The 21,684-nt window shown below is 34.5% G+C and overlaps 1 protein-coding gene across 4 annotated transcripts in view; it reads left to right on the plus strand.

Moving 5' to 3' along the window:
- The window catches only part of LOC149806165 (protein FAM13B-like), a 154,749-nt gene extending 133,946 nt beyond the window's left edge, over positions 1-20,803 (plus strand). For all 4 annotated transcript variants that reach the window (XM_089951076.1, XM_089951075.1, XM_089951077.1 and 1 more), the window contains 2 exons: positions 4,337-4,391; positions 11,939-20,803. In XM_089951076.1, coding sequence (XP_089807202.1) covers positions 4,337-4,391; positions 11,939-12,001 — 118 coding nt within the window. In that variant the 3' untranslated portion in view covers positions 12,002-20,803. The remainder of the gene's footprint in view (positions 1-4,336; positions 4,392-11,938) is intronic.
- The last annotated feature ends 881 nt before the right edge of the window (positions 20,804-21,684 follow it).

Raw genomic sequence — 21,684 nt, forward strand, 5'->3', positions numbered from 1 at the left:
AGCTACCAGAAGAATGGTTTTTGTCCAGTTGGATGAACCCATTTAATACATTCAGTCTCATGGATCAATCGAACCCATATAGAACCACAAGACACTCGCTGCAAATGAAGTCAAGCTCAGTGCCACATCTTCCAAGAGATATCACTTCACTTTGCTCTCAGGCCTTTGTCACTCAGAGGGAGCCTTTGCTGAGGGATGGTTTGGAAGTCACCATGTCCAGGCAAAGGTAGCCACCGTCCTCAACATTCTAATCCAGCTACTTTTGCAAGTAGCTCAAGAGTCATTGGCATCACCATTTTTATCCAAAGGTGACCAGACTTGCTCTCCTCATCATTATTAAATCTTACTATAATGTTCAAAGTCATAGACTTCCTGGCTTGCATTGAGGAAGTTTTCTGCCTACTACCACTGGAGTTCTGTCCACCTCCTCCTGTTCCATCAACTGCCTGGTCTAAAGTTCTGGCATCAGTTGATTTATTGAACGAAAGGAAGAAAATCGACTTTCAGATTACTTCCACATTCTTTCAGAATTACTAAGCTTTTGGGCTGCTTGCATGATCAATTACAGGTTTTCCATATTGAATCCTAACAGTCAGCTGAGACATTAGAACTTTGGGGATGACAGAACAATATTATTTTGTTTGCATGGATTGGAAGTCTTTTAACAACACACAACAGTTAGTGCTGTGGGCTCACTGATGGATCTGTTATTTTTGACGATCGTTCAATAGGCGGAACAGAATATACATTGGTGTCTGTTTCCAGAATGGCCCACATCTTAAACAGAGCTGCCCAACATACTCTGGCCAATGCCATAACAGCATCAACTAACTTAGCTTAGATACCGTGCTCTGTACCTCCATCTTTCTTAAAGTTCACCATAAGATAACAACCTTTATCATAAAATCTCCTCTTTAATGGTCAGGTTGATGATATATGCAAACAAGCCACCAAGGAAACAAATTTCTCTCTCACACAGTCTCAGCTAAATTGGAGGGATTTTCAGGGAAATTTACAAGAAGTTCACAAGAATGCATCTAGGACATGGGCCACTGGGAAGCAGTCCTACCAACTCTACAACTGACAAAAACTACTGTTCTTCCAAACAAATGTGGACAAGAGGTAGAGAGAAGGTGGTTTGTTTTCACAAGTGTTTCTTTCCAAAACAGCCTTTCTAAAATATGACATTGTCTTCATACTGTCCACAGTTGCCAATGGGGTGAATGCTCCAATTCTTGCTGCCGAATGGGACTTGGCATCACCTTCAGCACACCTCCTTTGTCTAGCATTCCTCAGCTACAAAAATCACCACTAACCCTTTCATAGCCACAACACTACAGTAAGAAATCAATGACATCTGAAAAAGGGAAGTAAACATTTTATGGATATGTAAATTCTCGGGGGTTTTATTTGAGGCTGTTTTTAGTTCCAAAGGCAAACAGGGCTATATAAGTTGTCATTAGCCTAAGCACATACAATTAATTTATTCAAACCCTTGGTTCATGATGGAAACACTGCAACAGGTTTTAAATGCCCTCCAGGAGGGAGACTAAACTATCAGGAGGGAGACTAAACTATCATTGTGGACTTACAAGATGCATGTCTTCACAACCACATTCACATGGCTTCCAGGAAGTTCCTGCAAAATTTGCCTGCAAAGACACCATATCCAGTTACGGCACTCCCATTTGAACTCAACATCAGTCCCAGGGTTTTTACATGATTGATTGACCAGGTAATTGCCCATGTCTATACTATCTTCACAGTAGAACATAAAACTACCTGGACAACATTCAGCAAAACATAGGTGAGTTATCTCTTTGAGCAAGACATGATGTCTCTTGTTACTCCACTTCTCAACCTTGGGTTCCTTGTTAACGAGGACAAATCCAACCTCTTGCCATCTCAGTATGTTGACCACATATGCATTGAGTTCAACACCGAGAGTATGTCTTCCTCAGGAACGAGCATTGAAAATCAGTTTAATGATGGCTTCCAATCTTATACTTTGCAATCCCTCTGCTCATTAATTTACTTTGCCTTCTGGGTTTTCTCAGTGTGGCAGTGGACCTCATCATCATTGGTCTCCTGTTTATACGCCAATTACAAATGATATTTTTGTCCCACTACAGGCTGAGACTTTGCCTCATGTACCAACCTCTCGCAGTCTGCACGATAAGAGGTTTCATTTCTGAAAATGGGGCAGACTCACTTGGCTCACATTGGGTATGCTTTGTGAATTTCTTGAGTTGATTAATTTCTAATCCTCAAGCAGTTTTCCCTTTAAGGCCACACTCTAGGAAGTAGTCAGATACTTTTTTTTATTTCACATATTTGGAAAGAAGTTTTCTCACTTTATGAAGTGGAATTGATTGGGAAGGTAGTAGCAAACGCTTTGCTCAAGGGCATTCTGTAACTGGTTGTTCCAGTTTTTCTCTCTTTGTTCGAAGTCTCATTTCTCCTGACAAATGTATATGTAGAAGAGGTGGACAAAAATACTGATTTACTTTCGTTTGGACTATTCAGGCTCTCATTGGTTTTGGGATCTTGTGGATTGGATTCCCGCAGAGGGTCGCTTTCACTTCCAATAGAATATAAACAAGACCTATATGATGCTGTCCAATTTCATTAACACACATCAAAAGATATTGGTTCTCTTCCCAAAATGGAATCTATCTTGGGTCCTAACCTGGCTAAACAAGACACCATTTGAACCATTCTTAAGGGTTTCCTTGGTTCACCCCTTCTATAGACCAGCTTCCTCACTAAATTGGTGACAGTGGACACTGGCCAATAAACATGTGATGGAAACAAAATATGCTTGTGGATTGTGTATTAAGAAAAAAGCTTTGCAGTGAACTTAGAGATAAAGGACTCTTTCATTTCATTAGAATGACACAAACCTGACTTGTGTTAATTATTATTGCCACAATAATAGCATAATACATTTATTTTGTTTTCAGTCCTCTTAAAATATGTAATATTTGTCACTAAAAAAATTGGCACTTTCAAAATCAACCGATTCAGAAGCATATGTACTGATTAAAATTTTGAAATCTGCTCATTTGATGTCCAGATTCTATCACATGTTGGACTTGGTAAACGACTTTATATTTTGATCATGAGAAAGAGTATATGCATATTAATTATGCTTTTATCTTCGGAAAGAAGTTTTATTTGCTATAGTAATTTGGGTACAATGAACATGTAGATAGTTTACATAGGGTCATGTTCTTACAGTATTACATAAACCTGTCTTGTGAATGGTAAAATATAAAGTTGCTTAAACCCCTCTGATATATCAGCCCCCTTGCACATCTTGGTCATTTTTTTATAACCCTAATCAAATGTTTCTATGAAGGAAGCTGTGGTTCAGTTTCATTTATACTTGAAGGACAAGTGAGTGCTTTCCTCACCATATCAGAGTTGTTTGCTGTGACCATATTTTAGTTGTTGAACATCATTTTACAGTGTAGCAAACCTGATAAGACTTATGATTTGACTGTTATTAATGACCCTTAAAATATGGGCTTATGGAATAAAAGCAAACATTGTTGAAAACTGATTGCTTTTGTAAAATCATGATACTGGATTGTCCATCATGTTTGATCAGTGTTTCATATTAAATTCAGTGGAGTTGGTGAGGAAACCAGACTAACTTTTCAGGAGTACATCATATGCTTTAAACTGTGTGCATGATTGAGCTGTTACTTATAGCATTTTATAAGAGTGGCATCAAATAAGTTATATATGTTCAAGATGAAAGGGACAATAAGCCTTTTAAAAAGTTTTAGCAGTACAGAAGAATATAAAGGTATATTCAGATTTTTTGAGGGAAAGAAAGCAGGATGGGCAACAATTAATCTTATTGGATATCACATGCCGATTTGAGTATGTCTCAGGGTGGGAGAGATAATTGCCATTGCCGCTTGAAAAATAAAAGCCAGCGATTACATCCAGTTGAGAGATAGCAAGAAACCATTGAGTTTGGTGCTGCTGTTTGTGTATGCATGGATTGGAAGTCTTTTAACAACACAACAGTTAGTGCATAACAGCTGGAGGTAATTAAGGTCTAAGTACTTTAAAACTTTTAGTTGAACAGAATGTTTACTGCTGCTGCATCAGCCTCGAATCACACCTCTGAACTTTTAAGAAAAGCATGTTTTCCAAATTGATAAGAGCAGTACATGATATTTTGTTGCACGTTACTGAAAACTTGTCTAACTTATGGGAAAATATTGACTGCCTTACTGAGATCTTGTTAGTGTTAGTATGTCTATTGTATTTACAGTTTATAAGCAAGAAATACAACCCAAATTAAATTTTTCTTTTCCAGGAAAGTCCAACGAGAAGATAGGTTACCGATGCAGGCAGAATATAATGAATATAAGGTAATAGGTTTTTTAACATTGTTCAAATCGAGCATTTGAAAAATTCATATTTTCATTGATTTATTTTAATAGCAGGAAATTTCAGGAAAAAAATTAGACCTGGGAAACTTTATGCAATGAAGGCTTCAAAGAATCCCTCTAAACATTTACTTGTTCGATCAGTACTGGGTAATCAGTCTCCTTACATCACTAATCATATCTTTAAGATATGTTTTTTTTCTGACACTGAATAAAAATTAAATTTCAAATTGAAAATTGAGTGGTACTTGTAGCCTAAATAAAAATCAAACAGAAAATAGAAAATTGAGAGGTATGGGTAGGTACAAAATCTAACGTGTCCTGCAAACCATACAGTGTTTATGCTACTGGCAACTCCATATTTCAAAAGCTATATCTGGTGGAAATTTCCATTACATGACCAAGAATAAAAGCCAAAGTGTGTTAACAAGCAAATTACATATACTGAACAGGTACCAGAACATTGTGGTAAATGACTAATTATTTTTTGTCACCTTCAATAATCTTATCAACTTTCAGTGAATTCTTTCAAATGATTCTGAAGTTGTATTTTGTCTCACATGCATGCACAAACACACACAGACCACATTGACATCAGATGTCCTTCACGAGTTAGTTAATGAACCAGTTACCTATCTTAATGACGAGGCTTAAGAATGAATTCAGTAAAGGATATATCCTGTATGACTTGAAATTCTTTACACATTGTAAGTCTGCCATGTTTTCATCATCAGTGAATGAATTCATTAAAGGATATATCCTGTATGACTTGAAATTCTTTACACATTGTAAGTCTGCCATGTTTTCAACATCAATCTAGATAGCATGTTTATGACTTACGCACTGATAAATAAGAATGCTGATGAAAGGAGATGTCATAACCACTTAGTGTATATTATTCACATTTCTTTGTATGATGATCGCATATTAAAGACATTACAATAATATTCCTCAGGGCTGTTCCAGTAAGACATATATCCCCCCGGGGACGGCACTTCAAAAAAACTTCTGTAGGAGGTTGTGTTTCGAACTATTTTGATTCTGACAGTGGAAGGTTGGTTAAGAAAATCACTTCTGTTGTGGGTTGTGCTAACAAAATGAGAAATTGCTGATGGGATTGTCAGAAAGAAGAAGAAAAAAACGAATATATATTTAAAATCGCATCTACCCCCCCTCCTAGCGGTCTAACGTGAATAAAACATTGGGTCAGAAAATGATGCCAGTACACATGAGTGCACGTAATTTGTACGAATTCACATACTTTTAAAGCAGTGATACGCATTCGGCAAATTACGTCAACGCCACGGATATAATAAAAAAAATGTGCTTTGCACAGTATGCAATGTTTATTAAACTTTTAACTTTAACTTTAAAAGTGCATTTCGCGACGTAATTTGTGCTGCCGCAGCTTTCTCACAGCACTTGATGTGACATCCAGATATCTGGATACTTCGGTTCGACATGAATGGCTGTTAAACTAAATTTGATTCGTTCACTGGCCCTGGAACATGCATTTTATGGAGTTTTAGCCTTACTTTCGTCGTGGAAGTTTTACAAATGCGTGTTTCCAATAAGGGCCACACAGGAAACTAAAATGGTTGAATCACAGCACGGTTTGTCTTCAGACGTTTTCAGTCGGCAAATACTGGCTGGTGATAGCTATGATGACAATGAATTTCATGTATATCGGTCTGTTGGACATTGGAAAAATGTCACTGGAAATACCAGTGTGTGATTTTGAGCCCAAAATTGATGTTGAGTGCGAGTCCGATGTACGTGTTGGATGGACAATATGCCGGTTATATTTATTAAATATACCCATGTCTAAACAAGCAGACTATGGGAATGTTGGACTTAAAACCCTAATACAGCATTATGGAAGAGATGAATCTGGCATAAGAGGCAGCAAAACACTGATTCAGGGAAGTGAATCTTTGGCAGGGTTCATGTTTGTGAAAACTGAGAGAGGTCTCAGAAATGCTTATAATCACGCATATTTGGACGCCAATTTTTTTTTATTTAGGTGGGCGGTAAAATTCAAAGACTTGCCAGTCCTGCTTCAGTCACCTACATAGTGGGAAAATGTGTTGATCAGTTAGTTGTGATGATATTTACAATGACAGAATTTAGTGGTTGAAAGTCCCCCCCCCAGGTCTTCACCATTATAAGAGTACATCAAAAGAACATGCTGCAGTAGCTAAGCGGCGAGATCAAAGGCTTTGACTGGCAGCTGGGTGGGAAAATCTACTGATATTTACAGTGCTTGAATTCAGAGGAAGAAATACCCAGAAATGTACATGTGGTCATTTATAACAGTACATCAAATAAACAACTTTAGCTTTCATTATTGTGTTCATTTCCGAGTGTAACGGAATAAGCAGTGCACGTGACCTCGGAATCATGACATGTTGAGACATAGACTTGAATGAGCATTTTGGGATTCAGTGGCAAATTGATGAAGACTGTGAGATTCAGGAGAGTGCTAAAGTTGCTAGAACTGATAGTTGGAAAGGGACATTAGCCAAGTGTAAGAAAGTGTGTGATGCCTAGCTTAGTGCTTTGAATAAGACCTTCTTTGGATCGAAAAAATTCAGACTCACTCTGATGAACAAGCAAGAGCTATGTCAGTGTTATAAAGAATGTAGAAATTAAACTCAATGGCAACCAATAGTTCTTATAATTTGCATAGTTTTCTGAGAGGGGATTGCAACTTTTCCTGATGGGACTCATAATTTTACCAAAATGGGAGCCATGGACTCTTAGTTTTAAAATCCTAACGAGGCCTCTGGTTCAAAACTTTTCTTTTTGGGACAGAGATATCCAAGAGAGAATACCCATGGGGCCATACATGTGAGATGTTGAAAATTGCACAACCATAGAGAACAGTAACTTGTTCAAGCTAGTTATGCATATGCGTTTCAGACAGCAGGCAATGAAAGGAGTTCACAGCACAGAAAAATATTCGTACACAGAGGAGGAGGATCTTATTAAATTCAGATACAGTTAACAGATTAATGCTCAAAGGGAACATCAGAGAATCCCCATCCAACATAATTAAGTGTGTGTAGATCTCAAGTTGGCAGAACCACTGAGCAACAAAAGAATAAAAAGACAAACTTTTGTATCATGCAGATGTATGACAAAATGATGTACATGCTCTCTATGTGCAAAAATTAAATGACATTAAACATAAGAGACTGCCTGATCTGTGTAAACTCAAAGCAAGATGGATAAAATTTGTCCTGTTTGTGTTTGGTTCTTCCTATGTATATTTTGTTCATGGTGGTATTTTCTGCAGACCTTTTGGCACTTTGTTCCAAGCCATCATTTGGTATTTGTATTGCAAAATGGATAACTAAAAAAGTCTATTATCTAGTACAATACATTTTTAAGCAGTATCATTAACTGATGATGAAATTGATGAAAAAATACTTGATGTCATTCTGATATATGGATTCTTTACTGCACTACTAATCTGTTCATCCTGATTCTTATTTTTTTACCATCTCCTTTAGTCTTACTGGTACCAGTACTTTTAATAAAATTGTAACTTCTGTTTTCTTGCAATCTAAATATTTGTAATGATGTGTTATTGTCAAAAGGTAAAATGTGCTTAGTGTTGTAAAATCTAAAACTATTAATTAGCAAGGGACTAAAGTAAAAAGTGGACAGATATTATTGCCATATTACACTGCTGTTAGAAACAACAATAGTCGTACAAGATGTATTTTGCACAAAGTTGTAGAACTAGTGGTCGTATTATCACCATATATTCTACTTAAATAATTATGTCATTATTTCTGTATATTCCTATCAGTATTTTCCCAGTGGTAGTAATTTTCTGATCTGATGTTCATTTCTTGTGCAATTTTTACACATCAAGAATTCTCACCGTGTCATTAAAAAACAATGTAATCTGCACCAAATTGAGTTGTTTGAGAAGAAATTAACTTTTTTAACCCAAAAATCACTGAAGCTACGAGTTCTTGCATTAAAGTCGCACATTAAATAACATTTGAAGTAGCCATGATAGTAGTTCAGGATGCAACTGTACCAATTTCACCTTTGGTATATCCAAATCTTGAATGTGATGGAGGAACATAGCTACAAAATAAACATATCAGTTTTAGAACCTGTTCAGTGACTATGAATCAAGTATCCAAGTCCAACTGAATTGTTAGGAATTTTTGAATTCTTTTGACAACATCATAATTAGCTGTCAGATATGGAGTAAGCCTATAGTCTTTATGCCATCCCAACCAAGACCCCACCACAACCATGTGACCATGCCCAATGACATCACAGTAATAATCGCTATACAACTAGAGATGACATCTCTTCGAGAATTTTGATTTCAGTAGAGCTGTAACAGAGTGGAACAGTAAGAAAGAGTGATAGATATTTAAGTGTTAGGGAGATATTTAACAATGGCTATTCCCACCACCACCACTTCCTCATTGGATATCACACACACACAAAACTTAGAGTACATCCTGAAATCCTGGCAGCATCCCTGCAGAGGAGATAATTTGACTATTCAGTTTTATTGGTCTCTGGTTATCCCATGGTATTTCTGTTACTTGAACATTATCTTACAGTGTGTCCATTCAGCATGGTCGAAAAAGGCTTACAACCATTGAGAGTTGTTCAAGGACTCACATTACTTCAGATGTGAAAGAACGAGAACCATACAATAAATCAGTGAAGATAAAATAGAGTATATATGTGTTTGACTGTCCCTGATTGGTTGATAATGAAAGTAAGATTTTAGTAAAAAAAAATCTTTTGAGAGCTTGTCCTACTTGTAACTAAAAAAAGTGAGGGACATTGTTTTATTAACATAATTTCCATCCCTTTACAGACCTGAGTTTGGACAACTCATTACTGAAATCAGCAGCTGACTCTTTGGTGCACTATTGAAAGCACACATTTCAAATTTGTATAGATCCAGAAAATGGTGCGGCTGTTGTGTTTTTTTTTCTTCACAAAAGCTGTCGTCATAGATGTGTCTATACTGATATAAATTTGATCATGAGCACTCAAAATTTTAAGTTACTAAATTTTAATATCGTGATGTTTGCACAAATTTACAGTGGGAACTAAATTAGTGCAGAGTCCTGAACTCTTGAGTTTTGTGCAGAAATATGGAATCCAAGCAGAATACATCCAGAAATGTAGAGGTTTTCAATCTTGGATTTAGTCTCCCCATTGTGTTTCACACTGATATGCATATTCACAGAACATTTGTATAGTAGTAGGAAAAGTAAGTGAGAAATTTAGATACATATCATAAACAAGACAAACAGTATGTGGGGGGACAAGGTCATAAGAACAGGCTGGAATGGAGAAGTATAATAAAAACAATAATGAGTAGAAGTGTGCCTCTTTTTTTATGTGTGCAACATTATTTTCTTAACTTCAGTAAGAAATTTCATCAAAAGGAAGACAATAAAGGGTGTACAGTTAACTAAACCAATATGAATTGAGCTACTTAAAAGCTGTATCAAATTGATTTTAACCTTCTGGTCTGTTTTTGTCCATTCTGGTGATATGCCCACTGAATCAGTATGGTTGAAAAATATTTGGCAAATTTAAAAAATGAAAAATGTTTTGGCAGATTATGATTATACCCTACTTCTGCCTGAGAGATGTGAAAAATTTAATTTCTTGGTTTGTTGATTGTGGTTGTTGCTCAATTCAAATGCATCATTGAAAACATTGATGCATTCTCATACTTTGTTACAAATATTTATTACAGATGCATATCATCAGATATTGGTGAATATAGCTTGAATAAGTTATAACAGTTCTAGTTGGAACAATGAACATTGTTAAGAGAAAATTTAAGTGAGCTAAAATGTAAACTTTTCAGCAGTGTGGGATGCAGGATTGCTTAAGACTTTTCCATCTCGTATGCTCACCATGAAAATTCCATTTGCACCAACTGATGATGACTTTTAGGTAACTGTCAGAAAGGCATAATTGACGATATTCTAAGGTCTGCAAAAATTACTGGAGTCAAAAGTTATAAACTCATACAGCTGTGGCAAAACTGATTGACTAGTACCTTTGCTGCTGTTGCCACAGTTGATTGGTTGGTTGATTCAGTGTGGTTTGATTTGGGGTTTTTTGGTGATTTTTTTATAATATATTAGGTGGAGGAAGAACCCCGAAAGACTATATATGGCAGCCAGTTTTACTGCTGAAGAAAATCCCAGTCCTTTTGAGACACCAAACACCACTTATGTAGAACCACTGACCTTCCACAAGTAACTGGCAACATTCTCATTAGCACATTGGAGGCAAGTAATCACATGACAAGCATCTTGTACCACTGCCATGGAAGCCCCTCAGTTCTGTATCACAAGACAAGCATCTTAAACCACTCTGCCATGAAAGCCCCTCAGGCCATAGGTATAGGTCTCATATGAAAGACTAGAAGTGGGAGATAGAACCTGTGACAACTGGATTGAAAGTGCAGAATGTTACTGCTAGGCCATCAGTGATGATTATGATGCTGTTGACAATACAGTTAACTGCAATGACATTGATTTTATGAGTGCTCTGGGAAAAATGATTCCTTTACTCTCATCCATTTTTTTAAATCTATGATATAAAAATGTTTGACTTGCTATGTTTTTTTATAACTTTATATTAGTTTTGCAACAAGGTGTAAAAATAAGACATCGGTAACTGAAAAAGATGTTCTTAAAAGAAATGATATAGTGTAAAAGTAGACAAATGATGCAACATCACTTCCACAGGCATCATTGGGTTTTTTCTGACAAATCATATAAGTTTACCAAAACATTTATTGGAAAAAATAATAACAATGAATCATAGAATCTGACCACACATTTAAAGCAATACAAAATTTAACTATTATTCTAATCAAAAGCAGCATGCCTGAGAACAAAGAAAAATAGCAAGACATATTGATCACTTTAGGAAACACAGAGTTTAGTAAGAATACAAATTCATGATTTCTGTATTAGAATAGAAATATCTATTATAAAATCTGTATTATGGATGTTAAATTAGTAGATATTAAGGGACTGATCAGTGACATCTACAAATAATAAGCCACCATGAAAATCTGTGATTTCACAGTATCAGAGACATACTTGGCTGACAGACAAACAAACAAAAGGACAAAAGACTGATAATAATGAATGAATACAAATCAAAATATGCAGTAGATTATATGATGTATATGAATTCAGTAGATTACCTCCAGCCAGCTGTCATTTAAATCGCTTCTGTCCCCAACCCAATATTTGCTTCTACCACCCACTAACCCATAGCCAGAAATTATGTTAAAATAATGTACTTCTGTAGGGGGTAGTGTTTCTCGATTGAAACACATCTGACGGTGGATCATAATTTTTTTTAATTGCTTCTGTTGTGGGTTGGTTGAATTTGAAAGAGCCTTCCCCCCGGGGGTATATGTTTTACTGGAACAGCCCTCAGAAGTAATTTTGAGAGTATGTACATGCATTCATCCAGCAAATATTTCTTATCTCTTTCAGCAAGTAAAAGCAAAGTTGAAGTTACTGGAAGCACTATTATCAAAGCACCATTCAGCTTTCTAGTCCTTGGAGTGGAATCATTCATCTGTGATACTGCTGTTTCCATAGTTTTGCCAAGTTGCCAAGTTTCTTTATGAAATAATTTGATATTTAGCTATAGGCACATAATATAATGTAACATGATTTACAGTGATCCCTCGATCTTTCACTCACATTTTTACCATGTGAAAATGGCGAAACTCTAGGGTTGTGAAACAGATTTCCCATAATGTTTACAGAACAGTAGAGATAACGAACTTTGTTGGCACTAAGTGAGGGTGGCATAAAATTAAGGGTGAAAAATCAAGGGAGTTGTTGTAGGTATAGAAAAAAAAACAATATGGACATAGTATAGCTTACTTAAGATTCCTTGTAGGAATAGAAACCTCAGATTGAGTTGTTTATTTTGTCCTTCTGATTTTAATATAGTGCTTAATTGTGATACTTTTGTGCATGTAACTCAATCACCCTGATGCAAGAAAAGTTAAAGTCATTGTTTTATTGTATAAATTTATATATATAAAATCTAGTTGAGCCTGAAAATTAAGTTGTGACTCAAAGTTATGTTTCATTTTCATTCGCTTTTTGGGCAATTAGTGTATTGCTCAACTTACTGTTGCAAGTACATAAACTGTGTTTCCTTTATTTCCTATTTTGGAAAAAGAATAGAATTTGTGATAGTGAAGAAGTTAAAATTTTATATCCAAGTCAGTGTTTTGAAATGTGACTGTTATTTGGTAAGGAAAAATTGAACTAGTATCAGTAATATCTTTCCTTCAGTCACCACATATATACACCAAATTTTTTAACATTTCATTGTGTCATACACACATCAAATTTCTTAACATGTCAGTGTGACATACACACCAAATTTCTTAATATGTCAGTGGCATACAAAAACCAAAAATTTCTTAATATGTCACATACACACACACACACGCCAAATTTCTTAACATTTCCATATCACATCCACACACCAAATTTCTTAAAATGTCAGTGTCACATGCACATACCAAATTTCTTAATATGTCAGTGACATACACACACCAAATTTCTTAACATTTCCATGTTACATACACACCAGATTTCTTACAATGCCAGTGTCACATATGCATATCAAAGTTCTTAATATATCAATGTCACATACCAAAGTTCTTACCATGTCATTGTCATGTCCACCAAATGTCAGTGTCAGAGATATGCACCAAATTTCTTAAAATCTCAATGTCACATGCTTACCAGATTTCTTAAAAAGTCAATGTTATATACACACACCAACTTTCTTAAATCTCAGTGTCATGTGCAGACATCATATATCATGTCAGACGTTATAATAATGTTGGAGGATTCAGCTCACAAAACCCAAACAAGCATCTTAGTATCTTTATTTTATCTTTTATCTCTTTGAAAGGTAAGTTTCCTCTTACTGCTGTATCATAATTACCGTATTACCCATGTATAATGTATACTTGTTGATGCATTGGTGAATCATAGGCTTTTCTATATTTTTAAAATCGTATATAGTTTTGTCTCCTCAGCAAAGCATGGACAAGATATGAGTAGCACTTTTCAAAGGATTAGGATTTTGTATTAAAGTTTTTGAAAGTATTTATATTCAGGACATGTCATAGTTTGGTTCTCAGTCAGGCAGTGTTGTGTCCACCCTTTATCTCCTATTAATGTCTTTGTTTTTTTTCATTAAGCAATTTAATTTAGTCATTTTGTATGTTACTCTATGATGTCAAAAAGGGCCTATGGTGTTATTATTGCCCATCCATCTACCACACGTAGGTTGCATTTTGTATCAAGGTCAGTTTTCAAGCACTGTCACCGTGTTCCAGGAACACACTTCTGATTTTAAGAAAAGTAAATATGAGGACTGTACTATAAATTTTATAGATGCTGTTTGTGATTTTATAAAGTATTTTTTGTGAATGCGAATTTTCATGTGCCATGATCAGTACTTCTAAAGTTCAGTTTTCACTCCTTGCAGTTCATAAAGTCAGATATAATGTCATCGCATGGGAAATATATGGCTTTAAATATGGCTGTGACTAGCTTTGTTCAAGAGAAAAGGTTTTGTTTTATAAGCAGATGATGGTCGTTTCATAGTTTTCTCATTGCAGTATACACAAACCATTGTAAAAGAGGTTTTATAAAACAAATCCCTTCATAGTGATAATTATAGGAAATATAGTATTGTTTTTTTTTATGCTAACCCTATAGCAAAGCATGTTATGTTGATATGTCTGTCCAAATACCCATCTCTTACCAGATTGTTTCTGTGCAGTCACTTAAGTTATCGCCCATCTACAATTTTCAAGTTCTTTGGATGGCATGCACATAGGATAAGGAAGAAGCCTATCAGTTTTGGAGTCAGAAGTTTAAATGTCAGGTCACTGTGACTGAAAGAACAAAAATGATTTCTGCATATCCTGTACATCAAGTATAGTTGTCAAACTATGTGGAAGGCTAGAAGATGTATTACAGAAGAACCTGTTGAGTTTAGGTACAGTTGGTCAAAGATTAGGTCACTGTGACTGCAAGTGAGTTTCTGCACAGCAGCTCATTATCGATCAGCAGTCAGCAACTTTGTGGATAGCTTTTTTCTTGTGGTAAGGATGAACACTTATGATTTTGGAGTCAAAAGATCAAAATTCACGGTCACTGTTAGTGAAAGAAGAAGAATAATTTCTGCACAATAACATTAGTTTTACATAACAGACCAGGACCAAACTTTGTGTTTCACTTGCACAGTAAGTCAGCAGTGTGACCCAGATATAACATGACTTTTGGTTGCATAAGACGTAACTTTTTTCTCGCAACATTCATATTTGCTTGATGTGTCCAAGGGTCTGATTCCTGACCAACAGTAAAATGTATAATTCAGACACAGTTTCTAAAAAGAAACATATATTTAGGCTTGAATAGTGCATGTACATCAGCTGAAAAAGGTCAAAGATATTATCCTAGTAATGCTCTTGCAACAAGAATTCAGCAGGTGTGTGTACATGTAAACTGCCTGAAACCAGTTTGGATGTAACCCATTCAAATGAGTGAGTTCTTGAATAAAATATCTTGCGTATTATCTTAAGGACACAGGAAAACAATAACAAAAATAAGCCAGGTATTCATTGACACATTTGTTTTATAACTGATTTTGCTTCAGTGTAGAGCAGCAGAGAATAGACTGTTTGATATCAGCCAATCTCCACCCCTTTAACTTAAGTGGTTTTGTTCCAGCCAGTGTTGACGCTAGAAGGACAGTGTTCTTTGTAAATGTGACTGACTTGAAGCCAGAAACTAAAACAGGCTAAGATGATAGTTGGGTGGGGTTTTACATGTCTGTGGCATTGACCAAAACTGCTGACAACTCTGGCCATAAACTTGTTTCAGTGGGTATTAATGATTTATTGTTCTCCGATAAAATTGTAGGTAAATTAATGAGAATTAAGAAGCTTTCTTTTAGACCAACACATTGTTTGCTTGACTTGTGAACACAAAATTTTGAAGCATTTGTTTAACTCAGGAATTAATCATGCCCAGGGCTTCAAGCTTCTTGTTTCTGTATCGTTATTCATTGTAAATACTAACTAACTCATTGACTACTGTTTATTTGAACAATGCCCGCAAGAATAATTGTTAAGAAACAATGGGGTAATTTTTATAGGAAATGCAGAATAGTGTTCACCGGTCAACTCAATGTATTACGATTGTTAACACCACAATGGCACATACACATGTTGGTGGCTTTCTTATTTTGGTGGTGGGGATAAGTGGGTGTTTTATATATCATTGCCTCATAATTGTGGCAACTTTTAGTAGTGAGATTAACATTCATGATAGCAATTTTGAAATGAATTGATTATAAATTCGGATGAGAATTTTTTCTTTCTGTTGAGCACAAATTGTACACAGAACGTATTGAACAAAACAGGAAAAGACTAATGGCTTTAAGTGATCCTAGTTGAGTAATAATAAGATTAACACTAATTAGCTTTTTAATGAGCTGACTTTCAGAATTAAGCTAACGTCAAAGGGTATTGACTACTGACACGTATGAAAGGAATATTAACAAATTATAGAAACTTTTTTCCTATAAAAAAGATGCAATCATACGACAATTTTCTTAAAGAACGCGTCACATCTTGCCATATTTTTAAATCAAACTCGTTTAATTTGGCTTCAGAACATTGCATTTCTTCAAGAAATTTGTGAAATTATTTTTAAATCTCATGAGTCACACTACATTTGTGTTATATCTGAATTCATACATGATATCTTCCCCAAAATGATAAGTAATGTTTTACACATTTCTTTTCATACTTTGAAAAAGGAAAATTTATTTTTCATGAACAAACAAATATAAAAATGTTGTGAGTGTGTGTGTGTGTGATTAGGATTTTTAACGTAGCTTTAACAATTTTTCAGTTTTATTACTACGATGTCTGCAGTGTGGCAGTTCATAGTGATGTCTAGCACTGGGGCATCATGCCGCAGACATGTAGCATGATGTCCCACCCAGTCACATTATCCTGACAGAAGGCCAACCAGTCCTAACACTAACCTGTTAATGCTGAGCGCCAAGCGAGGCACCTGATAGTACCATTTTTGTAAGTCTTTGGTATGACTCGGTTGGGGGTTGAACCCACCCTTCCGCTTCATAGGCGGACGCTCTAACCACTAGGCCACCAGAGTGGTCAATTTTGGGAGCCACACCACAGTTGTGTTATATCCGATTTTGTGCTATAACAAAGCATGCTATAGTGGGTTACACTGTACTTTAGATGATAAACTATGGCATATAATAATGTGACATTTATGATACTCTTGTTTATATATACTTTGTACCAAGAGTTCTGTCACTGTAAGAAGGTAATAGCAGATTAATGGATCATGATTTTATGCACAACACCAGGACATTTTCATTTTTTACATTTGATTAATAAACATGGTTTATATAGAACTGATTATGCTATATACCCTAATCTATCATATCACCAAAAAACTGATGTATCAGGTTTGCGATTGATTACATAGAGACCCAGGTATATAATAGTCTGTCTTCGTATACCAGCATAATATATATCTTTGCAAGGTTTGCCCATGTTATAGATGCACATTTATGCATCATTCTAAGTCCACATATCAAAACAAAGTGGCCTGTATTTGCAATAATTGGCATGTGCTTGTATCCACCACATAAATTCATGAAATTGCTAAAGGTTTTGTTTAATTTAAGTTAATTTTTTCTTCACTTTTAAGTAAATACACCAGTAATGGAATGTTAGTCAAGAGACTAAATTGAACAAATACTCTGACCAACATTTGAAGTGACATATATTAAGGTGTATGTGAAAATCGAGTTGTGACTTTCTGTATGATATACATAGCCATCTCCAATTTAACAGTATAATTTTACATCCAAAAACAAAATTTATTTTTAATTTTTCAATTATTAACACATAATATCTGAGGTTTGTTTGGTTTAAACAGGTATCCAGAAGAGGCTTTTTTCTATAAAATTTACGCTAGGGTACTTTACTTAGTTCATATGAAGACAGTGCCAAATTCTAAATTGCATGTATGGGAGACTTCACAATAAATGGGCCTTCTCTGTGTTTTTCTGGAGAAGCCCACTGTTTTCTTCACTTGCATGCAAAGTGTTCTAAGAGTTCCATCTCATCATGCAACTGTAAAAGCATACAATCTTTAAAAGGAGATAATTTCCTTATCAGTGTATTACAGGCCAGACTTTTCTTTATTATTCAGTATTTTGTATAGCAGCTCCAGCTACCATAACCCATATTTCCATTTTTAATTATGTATGTAAATCATACTATTTTTTCATTATTATTATTAACTGTTTGCAACTTCGTTAAATGTGTGATAGTTGTATAAAAAAAAATGTTAACAATTTAATGTTGACTTAAATGCATACTCCACAAAATAATTTGCAAATATTTTTAATCTTGAAATATTTTTGTGAATTCCGTTCTCTCACTACAGTAAGAATTTTTTTTTCTTGAATATATGACTAACAGTTATATAACTGCTTCTTTTATGATTTTCTTGGTTCAGATTATTATGTTTTTTTGTATCGGCATTAAGCACATGTATTAGACTGTCTCAGAATATTTATATATATGATGATTACAAATAAATCTAGAATATATATTTAAAGTTATGGTCTTATCCACCATTCTTTTTATAAATTAATGCACTGATAGGTTAGAGACAGCAGCTTTGTGCTTTGCAATGTGCTTTGTATGGATTCAGTTATTGTGTAACTTTTTAGAGACTAATTTATCCTGTGAAATTATACATGAATGTTGTTAATGATAACAAAACATTACAGCTTTTGATATCAATATAAAGCTATAGATGGTATTGAAATTTTAAAAAAATTGACACACTTTTTAGCGCTTATCATATCTTGCAGGTCATTCAACTAATTCATAATTTGCATAATTTCATGGTGACAGCTACAGTTTGCAACTGCTGGACACAGTCCAAGACCTTTAAAATACCATCTTAATACTTATAAGTTGGATTTAATTGCAAACTGCATAGACTCAGATCTGCTAGTGCATCAGCAGATTGTGCAATGGCAGATATGGATCTCAGCAGTTTAAGAGTAATCAATAGAACAAACAACATAAACCCTGATCTGCTGCTACATTATGCAATGGAAGATCAAGGTTTATCTTGTTTACATTTGGACTTTTAGGCAAGTATGGATGGTAGATTAAGCCAGTATTTTCACACATGGCATTATAAGGATGAAAATGAAAATATTTCTGGACAGTATTATGGTTTACTTGGTCTTGATATTTGAGTGTTTTTCAGATTCAAACTGCTGACTGCTTTCAAAGTCAAAATTGAAGCTAAAACATATTGAGACAATCACTACTTCTATAGACTGTTTCATTAAGATTTTGTTTTGTTGAAAGAAAAGTACATTTTGGTTAAATTTGTGACAGTTTTTTAATTTATTGATGAGCTGAAAAGTTTGAAATGAATATGTATACATTTGATGCATTTTCCATGTGATTGTTTTTTCACATATTTTTATTTTTCCTTAAATCAGAGTTGGATCCATGATCTGTCTCGAATCTTTATTTTGCACAAGTTTCATTTAGCTATATGTTTTATAAGTTTTGAAATTTATTTTTGTGAGGCAGTAAAAATTAGTCCCGCTTGAGAACAAGGAATGTTTCACATATATGTATTTTGTGATGTGGATATTGACATTTTATATTTGAAATTGTATTTAAAAAAAGACTTATTGTTAATGCTTTTATTGTTATATCTGGTAGAAAGTTTTATTTTTTTGTCTTAGCCTAAATAAAAGCTTAAACAAGGAAGGCATAGTGGTCAAGATTTCATCACCTTGACAAGAACTTCTAAGCTATCAAGAATATTCCTGATTTTGACAGAATTTCTAATCTTTTTAGTTTTGTTGAATTTTTGTAAAAACTTAAAACATTTTTCATCTCCAGAGACTTGTTAAGGAGAGAGTTAAATTATTTATTTAGTCAAAGAAGACTTCTAGATTTGGGCTTTGGTTTGGAGCCATTGCTTAGTGAGACGACTTTCACATAACCTTTCTAATGGGATTTTGATTTAGTTATGGATAGTAATATCTCCCTGGTTAGAAATTGGATAGAACCTGATCAGATTTGTAAGCTGAAGGATCCAGAACATTTTTCAGACTAAAAGGATACACATGAATTTTCATTTGTCTGTGTGTCATGCATCCGTCCACAAATTGCTACATATATTTTAAACTTATAAATAACCACTGGACCAATTTATACCCTGTCTGGCACAGCATACTGGCATGAAGATTCCCCATTCGGAAACGATCATCATTACTATAAATATTAAAAACCTTTAAATTACTTCTCATCACAGCAGAATTTGATAAAATTTTGACAGTGCCTCCTGACCAAAAGACATTTCAAGTCTGTACAAAATAGATATGCTAATTTGCATTGAAATATGTTGCTAATACTTAAAAAAGGAAATACACGTATTACTACGAGTTGGAAAAGAAAACTTCAGATGACTTTCTGAAAGTGCAGATTTTATTCCGTCCAAACTTTATGGAAAGCATCCTTGCCTAAAGACGTTTCAGATTTGTACAAATGAGCTATATTCTGTTTCCTTCAGTAGCTAGTTAATCAGGGGACATCATATATCTTTATAAGTGCTTGAAAATCATGGTTAGATGCAGTATTAATGGTTTTTTCTAAGTTCTGGTTACAACATTGTTTCTGTTATTCTGTTCAGTCAAACCCGATTTGAAGGAATCACATGCCCAAACTAGCCAACCAGTCTCTATTATTTTGCAAGTCCACTTAAATTCAATTGTTGTAGCAATTCAGTCCTTATTCAGTAACCGTTTGTTTTATGACGTTCATAGGTTCTTTTTTCACTGACCAGGGAGTGGGGTGTCTACTAAAGATGGGTTTGACTGTGATGAGCAACACAAACATATCTATTTATCTATTGCATATGGTAGGAATTATAGTAACTGAATATTGCTTAGAAAAAAAATGCACATGTCAGTAAATCTAAAGTTGTATAAGAATGATATGTGTGTATGTATATACCGGTGGGAAGGGTTGATTGTTTTATTGGTTCACTGTGATTTTCATGTTTTGATCTAAGTTAGATAAGGCAGCTGTTACAATATGGATAAAGTTGATGGCAGTTATTGTAGTGGTACAATTGGTGCAAATGTTCTTGACCCCTCTAAACCCTACTCATTTTATTGAATCTTGTATAAAATAATCAATGTAAATACAATTATTCATTGAACTATCATAGTTTGGCTTTATTTTCTTTCACTTCAGTGCACTTAAAGAGGTTACCTTAGTTGTCTTTCTTTTGACTCACTATTTTCTTTGCGTAACCTATAAATATATATAAACAACATATATAAACAACAAATGAAATCTTCCTCGTTTAATTTTAATGCATCTAATTTATTGAATTTTTTCTTAACACTAGTATTTTAACACTGGTTAAATTCAGAAACTATAATACAACCGAGTTTGCAATTAATCCCATTTTGGGATATGTGAGAGCATGTTACTGGCATCAGTTCATTAGAAAACTGATTCTAGTTCCTTTCAGAGTTTTTTGGTTGAATAAAAATATCATGTTTAAATAAAAAATAATGTACAAAATCTATCTGATCCATAAACTTCATTAAAGAACATTTTGTGCCTTCAACGTCTAGTGTACCTTCAAATAGTTTTGTTGGTACATTTAGACAGATTTGTAAAGATCAAGAAATATTTGGGATCCCAACCTTACAGAAGACTGGGATAAATGAACCAGTTTGTATGGCTTTCATGATTTGACATAGATGATTAATTAAAACAATAATGACTTCTGCTAGATGATTAATTAAAACAATAATGACTTCTGCTAGATGATTAATTAAAACAATAATGACTTCGGCAAGTCCATGTATATTAGGTATATCAAGTCCATGTATATTAGGTATATCAAGTCCATGTATATTAGGTATATTGAGGGTAGGTTGGTTTTGCATGACATAATCAGCAGTTACAATTACTGCATTATGAATGCCTCACTGGATGTGGGAAAAAGCACGGTTATTTCCTCAATATGCACCACAGTTCTACAATAAACTAAGTCGCTGTATTTAAATAATACTCGTAAGTATGGTG

Source organism: Sinohyriopsis cumingii, chromosome 2, assembly GCF_028554795.1.
Source record: "Sinohyriopsis cumingii isolate HCF-2022 chromosome 2, ASM2855479v2, whole genome shotgun sequence".
NCBI classification, from domain to species: domain Eukaryota; kingdom Metazoa; phylum Mollusca; class Bivalvia; order Unionida; family Unionidae; genus Sinohyriopsis; species Sinohyriopsis cumingii.